This window comes from Cetorhinus maximus, chromosome 8 (assembly GCF_964194155.1).
Source record: "Cetorhinus maximus chromosome 8, sCetMax3.hap1.1, whole genome shotgun sequence".
Taxonomy (NCBI): Eukaryota; Metazoa; Chordata; class Chondrichthyes; order Lamniformes; family Cetorhinidae; genus Cetorhinus; species Cetorhinus maximus.
This window is the reverse complement of record NC_135886.1, coordinates 4,856,825-4,868,996: the sequence shown is the minus strand read 5'-3', so window position 1 is coordinate 4,868,996 and position 12,172 is coordinate 4,856,825. Positions and strand designations below refer to the sequence as shown.

The 12,172-nt window shown below is 41.8% G+C and overlaps 1 protein-coding gene across 6 annotated transcripts in view; it reads right to left on the bottom strand.

The window, feature by feature from the left end:
- LOC144683392 (AMP deaminase 2-like) overlaps window positions 1-12,172 on the bottom strand; it is a 146,334-nt gene that overhangs the window by 24,231 nt on the left and 109,931 nt on the right. For all 6 annotated transcript variants that reach the window (XM_078546354.1, XM_078546352.1, XM_078546353.1 and 3 more), the window contains 3 exons: window positions 4,622-4,753; window positions 2,606-2,769; window positions 970-1,096 (listed from right to left, as the gene is read on the bottom strand). In XM_078546354.1, the coding sequence (XP_078402480.1) occupies window positions 970-1,096; window positions 2,606-2,769; window positions 4,622-4,753 (423 nt within the window). The remainder of the gene's footprint in view (window positions 1-969; window positions 1,097-2,605; window positions 2,770-4,621; window positions 4,754-12,172) is intronic.

The window sequence follows — 12,172 nt, the reverse complement described above, 5'->3', positions numbered from 1 at the left end:
TCTTCCAAGTCATTCTCCTTAAAAGCTAGTAAAGATGATGGCAGCACAGGGAATTCTCCAGCACACTGCAAGACAGCTTTACATCTGTCAATTTATCACTTAATTTTGCTGATCGTGGGCATAGCCACAGGGGAGTGCACCAAGGTAATCTCAGCGCTCCACGATGAGGGGAATTTAGAAATTGTAGTGAGAGCTGCCCTTGGCCACATTGAAACTGTGAATACAGCAGCAGTGGAAGACTTTGAACTCTGTCCATCTGAAAAGGAATAACATACAAGGGCAGAGAAACTAAAAATCCAATATTATAAATTAGGTTTTTTAAAAAAAATCCATTATAACATCTACAGATGAAGGCACACACGGTCCATCCCAAAAATGTTCAACTCATATTCTGCTAAAGGCACAGAATTGCATGTTAATTTCCCCATTGATAGTTAAAGGGGAACAAACTATCCTCAAAGCTGAATCTTCCTTGAACTTTGCTCTCTAATATTTAGCAGCTGTTTATATAACATGAACTAAACATTAGCAGAGCAGCCTGATCAAAGTGACTGACAGCATGCAACACAGATTCAAGTAGCTCATAAGAGAAGTGAGAATTATTTATCAACATTATCAGGACCTGTGGTATGTCTCTCTCTTGTAACAGAATCCTGTATACTTAATTTTTACTAAGCAAATAGAATCAAAATATAAAAAAGGCAGAATTTTGGAACTGTAAAATGTAAAACAATGATAATAATGTTTTGTCTCACAACTCAAACTGAAGCGACAACTTTTTTTTTGGAGAGGATGTCACAGCTTTGTGCTAAGTAGCAAACATAATGCCAATGAGTGAAATCCAGGTTCTGTATTACAATTCTCTGCCTCAGGCATTGTCAAGTAGCACAAGCTGTGGCTTCCATTCTGGAGCCAAGAGCCATTCGCACTATGTCACCCTCCTCCCACTTACATATTCAATATACTCACGTGCTGAAGGAACAGGTGAAGTTCTGGGTGATCGCGGGGATTAATTGTCGCTTCAAAGATGGGAATAAAAATGTTCTCCAACATGTCTTGGAAGTTGCTCAGCTGTTTCTTTGTGCGGAAGACATCACTGAAAGCAATTCAATATGAAGTTGAATAACTCATTCCTATACAAAAACAGAATTACCTGGAAAAACTCAGCAGGTCTGGCAGCATCGGCGGAGAAGAAATCAGTTAACGTTTCGAGCCTTCATGGCCCTTCGGCAGAACAGAAGGTACCACGGCTTTTGAACAGTTCTGCCGAAGGGCCATGAAGGCTCGAAACGTAAACTGATTTCTTCTCCGCCGATGCTGCCAGACCTGCTGAGTTTTTCCAGATAATTCTGTTTTTGTTTTGGATTTCCAGCATCCGCAGTAGCTTTTAGCTTTTTGTTTTTAACTCATTCCTATAGTGATTCTACAGCATCCATTATCTCAACAAATCCTGAAAGGTTTACTTAAGAGTTTTGCATAATCAAATGCTTATTAATGGTTCTAAACTATATTATTAAAAAGTCCCTTGTGCTGAAACATGTACAGCAATTTTTAAAACTGGATGATATCCAAGATCATGTAATAAATAGTTTACACATTATTAGTTTTGAAAACCACAACAGGAATTTGAAATAATAGATCGATTTGCTCTTCAGGGTTCATCTGGTTTGCTTTGCATTAAAGCATGCAGACTGTATTAAATCATTAAACTAATAAGTCCAAACAAAAACAGTGTACACAACTGAGGACAGAGCTGAATATCAGGTATGTCACATAATGCTATTAAAATGTTTTGCGCCACCGCCCATGTCCAATTTCACCCCTATCAGGTTTGGGCATTGCCTTTACTGAAGGGCCTGAATTTTTCCCTCATCGGGCACGTGCGATCAACGGGCCAGGGAGCAGTTGGGAAAGGGGCCTCCGACCACGATTTCACGCTGACTGGCTAATTTATGGCCAGCCAGCGTGAAACGTGCGCCGAGAAGCTCAGCGCTGCCAGGGTGGGGACGGGAAGAGGGCGGACAAAGACCTCACCGCAGGCATGGATGAGCATTGTGCTACATGGACATTTTTTCCAGCTTTTCTATGCTTTATTTTATTATTTGCAGATCTGCAGCTCCTTGAGGCAGCTGCCAGTTCAGAGAAGGCTGGCAGCTGCCTCAAGGAGCTGCAGATCTGCAAATAATAAAATAAAGCTTAGAAAAGCTGGAAAAAATGTCCATGTAGCACAATCAAGCACCAGAAAGCATACCTCATAAAAATGCTGTCCCCAGATACTTATTTTTATTTTATTTCCAAACAGAGATTTCATCCCACCCTTGGATGGAGTTTCATAAAAAACGTAAAGGCCACCTGGCCCACTGGCCCATCTGCCAAACGTAAGGTTAGACAGGCCATGCAAAATCATGTTCAATTGTGCCGTTAAGGGGCTTAATAGTCAGTGGGTGTGATTACAACTGCTGCGCGCGCCCACTGAGTGAAACATCGCACGATTTTATGTCCGATCGGGTAGGGTGCGTGCCCACGGGACGTAAAATTCTGCCCAAGATAAAAGATAGTCTGGAGTTTAAGTAATTGCGGCTTTACAGCACATGATAATACTTACAAAAGCCGTGGTACCTGCACCAGCCAGCACACATTGTTGGAGTAGACTCTGTGTTTCACTGCCCACTTTGCCAGTCGATCCCATTCATCCCGGGAACGACCATATATAGACAAGCGCAGCTCCGCATTCTGGTACTTACTTTCTTCAAGATCTTCCATCACTTCCTATGAGATACAAGAAAAGAATTGGCGACTGTCTTGTGACAATTATAAATATTTTTCAAAGCAGATGGCTTTCATCCCTTTCCTTTTTCTAGAGTATCTAGTATAACCCACCAACCCAGACAATCCACACACAGGCTGCACTGATACTAGTATAAGATGTCATCTTACTGGGTGGCTGCTCTCCCTTAACTTTTCCCTCCCTCCTGTGTCTGACCTCTACCCGAGGCTGTTCTACAGTGGCACAGCTGAAATCAAGGTCAAGCATAGAAGATTATCAAGAAACCTACTCCATGGCACAGCAATTTAGGTGTTATGATGCACTGTACTACTATTGTTGCAGTTTTACCTTTACATCCCTTTCATACAATACGACATAAGGTGTCAAATAGATGAGAAACAGTACACTCCATATCTCAATTGTTTTAAATTCTGATGAAAGGTCATCAACCTGAAAACATTAACTTTGTCTGTTTCTCACTTTACAGATGTTGCCTGACTTTGAGCATTTCCAGCATTTTCTAGTTTTATTTCAAATGTCCAGTTTTTAAAAAAAAAATTTTCCTTTGAATGTGAGTATTGTAGGCAAGGCCAGCTTTTATTGTCCATCCCTAATTGCAGTTCATGCGGTGTAGGTACTCCAACTGCGTTGTTAGGGAGGGATTTTCAGGCACATGACATAGTGCTTCGGCAATCAATAAAATTTCAATTGCACATTTATTGGTTTGTGGTGTTTGAATCAGAGGGCCTTGAAGTTCAGAAAGGGCTGATTTTAATGGTGTTGCCCCACTAGGGGATCCATCCAAAATCAGAGTACCAAGATCTGTTAAACTCAACAACTTAAATTGCATGACATTTAACATGGGCATGGATTTAATCTTCATATGTGGGTCAAAGACTAAATGGTATATAGCTATATGGCCCACAAAGACAAAAGCTTGAACACATTTGCATGACTCAATAAACAAGAGGTTAATCTGACATTGAGCACCCAGGTCTCTTCCAATGCCATTAGATGGCACAGGTGAACTGTTTGTAATGCTCTACCTTCTCTATTTCTTTTGAGAAAGAAATGTCTCACTTCCATGTGGAATTATACTCTCTGATTCCCCAAGCAAGGGCAGTAACTGACTCAAAGAACCAATATTTTGGCCAAGTACATTTATTTTTCTTGTGGGGAGCCCTTTTTCAAAATGGTGCATCATTTTGTGCAAACATGAAGTAGGAGTGGATACAAGTTGAGCATACTTTGTCACTCTTCATTTAGCATGTAAAATTGAAAACACATTTTTTGGAAATTGTCTAAAGAATAATATGCAAGGAATATTAGTGGGTAAACAAGTTATCCTGTCCATCTTCATTTTTTGCTTAAACTACACATTTGTCATTTCACATCATTGACATTTCGGTTAAGCATACACATTGAGATTCGACACCTCCCTGTTCAAAGAGAATATGGAAATAGTTTCCTCGAGATCACTATGGCATTTCAGGTCATTTATGACATTATAGCCGTGTTTTTAATTTCAACAGAAAATATAAGTGGTGGAGCCAAACACATTACACCACACGAGGCAAGGCAATGGTTTGCCATGTGACTATACATGCATTAACTTCCTGATCTCAACCTCTGTCACAAGAAGCACCTCAATGAGAAAAGTTACTCTGTACAGCTGGGGAGAGAGAAAACCAATGGGTTGTCCACATCCATCATAGATAGTGTGCAACATACCTAGATCAAAGGGATGCGGTTAATACTTATATTTAACAAAGGGAAAAAGTATTAAACTAAACATGGAAAAGAAAACATAATCTGCAAAACTTCCACAATCTTTAAAGTCTCTGCAACTCTAACCTTTATAATGTGACCAAAATATTTGCCTTCAATGTAATTATCGGTCTTGATGAAAATCTCACGAAGAATCGATTCACCAATTGGGTTGTACTTAGCATTGAATTTATCAAACCGATGAAAGGTATTTCGATCCTAGAACAGAAAATCAACATTTAGGAAGTCAAAACTCTGACCTTTTAGCAAGGGCACGATATAGATATCAATCACCCGCCCTCCTCCTCATCTGCCTATACAGTTTCCAACTCAACTGCGTGAACTACAAGTCAAATTTGTTCACACTGCACCCCATGGAAGGAAAGAATACAGATAATTAGCAATGGGGTAATCATCACTGATTGTTTCCTGTGGGCAGTTCAGAAGTGCCAAGGAGATTGGCTTGATTTGTCAGCTAAGGAAGTGTGCAGCCTGGCCAAAAACCACAAGCAGATAGCCAAAGAGTTCAGAAGCAAAGAAATTGTCTAAATTTAAGTCTGTGGTGTGGCCCAGTGGAACTTCACCACGAGACAAAAGAACTGACTTTGTCTCTCGGGTTTAATTTCATGGTTTTTTGTGTATGTTCAAGAGATTGCAAAAGATGTTGGGAGAAATTTTAATTCACTCAAACCCATCAACTTGTAGAGTTAAAATTGGGCCCATTATCTCACCAGACTAGAAATACAGTTTATTAGTAATATTGGCTGCTGCACAAAGCAGGATGAGCACCAGTAACATACATAAGAGATGTTTTAACTGTGCTTCACCTAAAGCAGTTAAAAATGGAAAATGGTTAGAACACAAAAAGGTGCAAAGGACACTCGCTGCTGAACCGGAGTTCTTGGATGACACAGAGTATGCGGAAAAACGGTGCTTCACTACATTTGCAAATTTAGGAGGACAGTTGGCAATCCTGAGAGGCAAGTTATTTTTGTCCAAATCAGCAAAGGCTAACCAAGAAATGGAAAACAGAGAATATAGGATATGAAAGTAAACTAGCAAGAAATATAAAAACATTGTAAGAGCTTCTACAAGTTTATAAAAGGAAGAGGTCAGTGAAAGCAAAGATAGGCCCTTTGGAAGCAGAAACAGAAGAAATTACAACGGGGAAATTATAATAAGGAAACGGCAGAGATGTTAAACGAATAATTTGTCCCAATTTTCACAACAGATGACAAAAAAAAACCATACTGGAAACAGTGGGGAACCCCAAGGCCAGAATTTTCAAGTCGGCATGCATGGGTGGGCCCAGCACGCCGATGCATAAAATGACGCATGGTGACGTCGGCCGTGCATACCGATGTCACTGCGTGTCATTCAGATCTTCCGTTCGGCAGGCACACACTAGGCAGCTGCGTGCCCGCTGAAGGTCAAAGGACTGTTGAGACTGAAAAACTAATTAAAGAAATTGTCAACGCTGCCCTTCCAACCTTAAGGTTGGCGGGCAGGCGAAGAGCCCAAGCAGCCTTCGCGTTTTTCAGGAAACCTCATCCATGGGTGGGACGAGGTTTCCTGAAGGTTTTATTAAATGAATAAATATTTTTGGCACCATTCATAAACATGTGCCAGCTCATGTGACACTGTCACATGAAGGGACATGTCTAAATAATTTTTACCTTCCTTTATTTAAATATTTCAATATGAACTTAATCTCCCTGAGGCAGCTCCATGCCCACCCTCAACCGGCCCGCCCGACAGGCAGAAAATTCTGCCCCAAGGGTCTAAAGCCATTAATATTAGTAAAAAGTACAAGGGAAATGCATACAACTATAAGCTGGCAAATTCCCTAGGATATTGTCCATCAGGTCCATGGTTTTAAAAGCTGCAACTGCAGAAATTATGAACACATTCATTTTGATTTTCCATAATTCCTTAGATTATAGAACAGTCCCCACAGGTTAAAATGTAGCAAATGCAGCCATATTATTCAAGAAAATGGGGAGATCAAAAAAAGGAACTTTAGACCAGTTAGTCTAACATTGGTAGAAGCAGGAATGCTAGAATCTGTGATTAGGGACGACAACATGGTAACTTAGAAAATCAGAATTATGATTAGGCAGAGTTAACATGGTTCTAAGAAAGGGAAATTGTGTTTGGCATATCAGAATTTTTTTTTTTTTTTGAGGGTGTACCTAGCAGGGTAGGTAAGGGCAGAACCAGTGGCTGTAATATATTTGTATTTTCAAAAGGTATTGAATAAGGTGTCACACAAGAGATTGTTTCACAAGATCAGGGTTCATGATTAGGGGAGTGTGTTAGCAAGGATCGAGGATTCATTAATGGACAGAAAATAAAGTAAGAATAAACAGCCACAAGGATTGGCACTCAGGCCTCAGCTATTTATAAATGGCTGTGTTTGCTGCCAACGTCGTGCATGCACAGTTTTACTCCTTGACATCAATGTGAGCGATGGAGTAGATAGCAGCCAGGAGCAGAGATGCTTATCAAACAGTCATTAAAGACAATAATTTAAAAAGCCACACCTTCTCCGAGTCGGTGGGGCAAAATGGAGCTGGGGATCAGGATGGGAGGGAAGAGAGGCTCCTGATCCACCCGGTGACGGCCACAATTCTGATTACAACCTTCATAACCCACATTTGTAGCTCCGGGATTTCTTCCTAGTGACAGGCCTGGGTTAAAGGGAAGGGGCACTGGAGCAGGAATTCAGAAACTACGGGGAGGCCACGTCCCGACTACCCTCCCACAGTGGGACTGCAAACGTGGGATATGGACGTTGTAATCCAGAATTGCGGCCATCACTGGGTGGATCAGAAGCCTCCGTTCCCTCCCATCCCTATCCCCGGAAACTGCAGGGAAGCTGCGCCCCGGCTGCCTGCCTGCCACAGGGCTCAGAAGCTGGGTGAACAGCTTCAGGACTAAATAAGATCCAAACAGCACTGTCTCTCTTGCAAATTGCATCATCACTTTCTGTACACGCGCAGCCGAGTGTGCATGCACGGGCAAGTGTGCATGTGCAGACGGGTATTGTGTAGCCATCTTGCATTGGCAGCAGACACAATGTTACAAAATAGGTTAATGATTTGGATATGGTACACTTGATCCTTTCATCAATGTTTGCTGAGAGATGGAAAGTAAGCTGTGAGAAGGAAAAAGAGGCTGCACAGGTCAACCGGATGAGTAAGAAGATTGCAGATAGAGGGCTGAATTTTTTGCCCGTCAGGCGGGCGGGCCCGGCCCAATCTCCGGCGGGCGGCGAGCCAATCCCCGCCGGAAAAGCAGGCCGCGCCGCCAATTAAGGCCCGCCCAGCGTGACGTCTGCCAGAAAGCGCTAAGCACTTCCTGTGCGGATGGAGGGGGGGATTCCCCAAATGCGAGAGTGCGCTCTTTCGCACATGCGCACGAAAGAACGCACATCTCCCTGAGGCAAAGTGCTGCCTCAGGGAGATCGCTGAAAGGTTTTCAAACTTTAAAAATAGAAAAATAAAAAAATCATTAACATGTCCCCCTCATATGACAATGTCACACGAGATGGGACATGTTAATAAAATGCACAAAAACTTTAATAAACTTTTTAAAAACCAACATGAAATCTCATCCTGCTGGTGGATGAGGTTTCATGTTTTTTCAGAAGCCCGCCGGGGCTCCTGGCCTGCCCACTAACCTTAAGGTTGGACGGGGAGGTCCTTTAATTGTTTTAGTTATCCTGTCAATGGCCTCAATTGGCCATTGACAGGTTGGCGGGTGGACAGCTGATCGCGCTGTGCCCCCACCTTCCTGAATATTTAAATGGGGCGGGATGACGTCGGGGATTACCCCCAACGTCATCCCGCATCATTTCCGTGTCGGTGAGTGGGCCCCGCCCCCTTCTTGCCGATGGAAAAATTCAGCCTAGAGTATAATATGGAGAAAGTGAAATTGTCCACTTTGGTAAAAAGAATTAAAAAACAGATTATTTTTAAAAGAGAGACTCATAAATGTTGGTATTCAGAAGGATTTGGGGTCCTTGTTCATGAATCACAAAGTTTAATGCAGGTATAGCAAGCAAGTAGGAAAACAAATGATATGTTACTCCAACATCCTTGCAATAAGGGTAAGTCTTGCAGGTTATAGGGCTTTGGTAAGAACACACACCTTGGAGTATTGTGCACAGTTCTGGGTCTCCTTACCTAAAGGAGGATACACATGCCTTAAAGGAGAAGCAGCAAAGCTTTATTAGACTGATTCCTGGCTCAAGAGTATTGTCCTCTGAGAAAGGATCAAGCAGAATGGACCTATATTCTCTGAGTTTAGAAAAATGTGAACTGATTTAATTGAAATGTATAAAATTCTGAGAGGGCTTGACAGGATAGATGCTGAGAGGGTGTTTTTCTGGCTGGAGAACCGACAACTAGGGGTCCTAGTCTCATGATAGGGAGGCGACCATTTAGGTCTGAAATGAGGAGAAATTTCTTCACTTAGAGGGTTGTAAATCTTTAGAAGTCTCTACCCCAAAGGACTGTGACTGTTCAGTCATTGAGTATATTCAAGACTGAGACTGAAGATTTTTGGACATTATGATAATCACGGGATATGGTGATAGGACAGGAAATTGAAGTTGAGGCAGTATATTAGCCATGATCTTATTTAATGGTTCAGCAGGTTTGTGGGGTCAGAAAGCTTACTCACACTCTTATTGTCAGCTGGTAATACTCATTTACTTATCTGTGAAATAGCTCGATTAAAAAACATTTCATACAACAATATTTGTATGAGTTAACTTTAGTTTTTAAACACATTACCCCAAATTCCCAGATTTTTAAAATGATCTCCACTAGTTTTCATCAATTTTAATTAACAATTGGTCGACTTATCAACTTGGAAGTTGTTGGGAAATCTCACTTCCTGTTATTCTTACCCAGTACATCAAAATATCAAGTCACAGAAATAATAATAATGTTATTTTTAGTTACATCTTCTCTGCTGCACCATGTGGTGTTCTGGCACCAAGGGTTTTTATTTAACCCTTGGAATCCATATTCAGTCATCTCCCTATTTCTCTTCCAGGGGCAGAACTTTCTGCTCGTCGGGCGGGCGTGCCCAACCCAAACAAGTGTAAAATGACGCGTGATGGTATCGGGTGAGCGTCCCGACATCATTATGCACTCGCACGACATTTCGGTCGGCAGCGCGCCCTCCAACAATTAAACGGCCTATTAAGGCGATTAAAGTAATAATTAAGTTCAATTTTTTGCTGGCAGGCGAAAAGATCAAGTGGCCTTTCGATTTTTTAGGAAACCTCATCCACAAAAAAAAAAATCCCCTCATGTGACAGTCACAGCAGGGATGTGTTATGAATGAACTTTAAACATTTTAATTTAATTTTTATTTGTTGTTGGAAACCTCATCCACAGGCGGGATGAGGTTTCCCACAACAAATAAAAATTAAGTAAAACTGTTTAAAGTTCATTCATAACATATCCCTGCTGTGACTGTCACTTGAGGGGACATTTTTTAAACATTTTTAAAAGCTTTCCTTTTTATTTTCAAAAATCTTCATCTCTGAGGCAGCTGTGTGCCTCAGGGAGCTTTTCCTGCACGCACCTACGTACACGTGCAAACTTCTGCACTCACCTTCCCCCCACCACACAGGCAGCGCTGAAGCACGCGTGTTAACCTGCGTGGGCCTTAATTGACCTGCCAGCGTGAAATCGCGGTCGTGACCCAATCACGGGTGGCCGTCGGCTACCCGACCTCTCCCACTCACGCCCGCTGAGCCCACCCGATGAGGGCAAAATCCTGGCCCAGGTTTTTCTAAGCGTCTCTGTCTGCTTAAGATAGGAACGTAGGAAATAGGAGCAGTAGGCCATTCGGCCCATCGAACCTGCTCTGCTATTCAAACAGATCATGGCTGATAGTCTACTGCTACACCATTTTTCCTTACTATCCCCATATCCCTTGATGCCATGAGTCTCCAGAAATCTATTGATTTCTGTCTTGAATATGCTCAACGATTGAGCTTCCACAGCCCTCAGGGTAGGGAATTCCAAAGATTCACCCCCCTCTGAGTGAAGAAATCCCTCATTTCAGTCTTAAATGGCCTGCCGCTTATTCTGAAACTGTGACCCCTGGTTCTAGGCTCACCAGCCAGGGGAAACATCCTATCCACATTTACCATCTCGCCTTGTAAGAATTTTGTAAGTTTCAATGAGATCACCTCTAATTCTTCAAAACTCTGGAGAATACAGGCCCGGTCTCCTCAACCTTTCCTCATAATTCAATCCCGCTATCCCAGGATTACCCAAATGAACCTCTGTTGCACTCACTCTATGGCAAGTATATCCTTCCTGAAGTAAGGAGACCAAAACTGTATACAGTACTCCAGGTGCAGTCTCACCAAGGCTCCATACAATTGCAGCAAAACTTCCTTACTCCTAAAATATCAACAAGGATGAGATTTTTTGAATCTCAGCTGCACCCATACATGAAATATAATATTCACCATTATTTTCTTCCCATCACCAGTATTTAATATCCAGAAATAAAGATGGAGAAGTTACCAGGCATTGTGATTTATTAACTTCAGTCCCAACCTCAGTTACCAGTGGGATACAGCATCTTACCAATTGATGTCAGAGTCATGTCCATCCTGTTAACAAGAAAATCTACATATATTACTTAAGCAAAACCTTTATCCCAAATTTATTATTTCAACCTTTATACCCTTCAATGGAACTCTTAAGTAGCATTTATTCCCATCATACTTTGTCATAGGAGGAAATTCCATCAATTTAAAAAGGCGCATAAAATGGCTTCACCTAATATAAGGAGCAACGATAATAGCTCATAGCATTAGCTGTTGCTCACTGTTCACCATAACAAAGGAGGCAGAGTCTGACTGACAGCAGCTTTTACAATGTCAACAATCAGCAGACACTCCAGCAGAACCACTGATCATTCATGCACAAAATAAATGGCAAGTCAGCGTGAGGTATTCATAGAGCTCAATATTTTAGCACTAATTACTTTACAAACAGGGAAGGGAGGCATATCAAAATCATAAGGGCCTGAAGCACATCTATGCCACTGTACAGATAAACATTTTTTTGCCTATACTGAAGAACATTTTCATCTCAATGTCTTCACTGTTTTATTAGATGCCTCTTCTATGATTCCCTTGTGCATTTCTTCATGGTTTGTTAATTCCTTCTCATTTGGTCCCTTGTGTTCCCCTGCGCAATCACTGCTCTCCAAATGTATTAATATCCCTGTTCCAATGCATTTCTCTTTGCAGCAGATATACATGAGAGCATTATGGATTATGTTGCCTTTAGAAATCCCCTGAGTGCCTCTTAAAACTCTTCAGCTATAATTGGAATGACAATCTTGTGGGAACTTGTAACAGAGTTTGACATTATAATGATGGGACCATAGCCCTGGAGGGCAAAATTAGATAATCACGAGTTTTTAAAAAAAGGCAAATTCACACGATAGAGGAGATACTGGGGTTGCTATTAAGTTGGGGGTCAGTTAGCTCAGTTGGCTGGACAGCTGGTTTGTGGTGCAGAGTTACGCCAGCAGTGTGGGTTCAATTCCCGTACCGGCTGAGGTCCACCATGATGGCCCTACCTTTTCAACCTT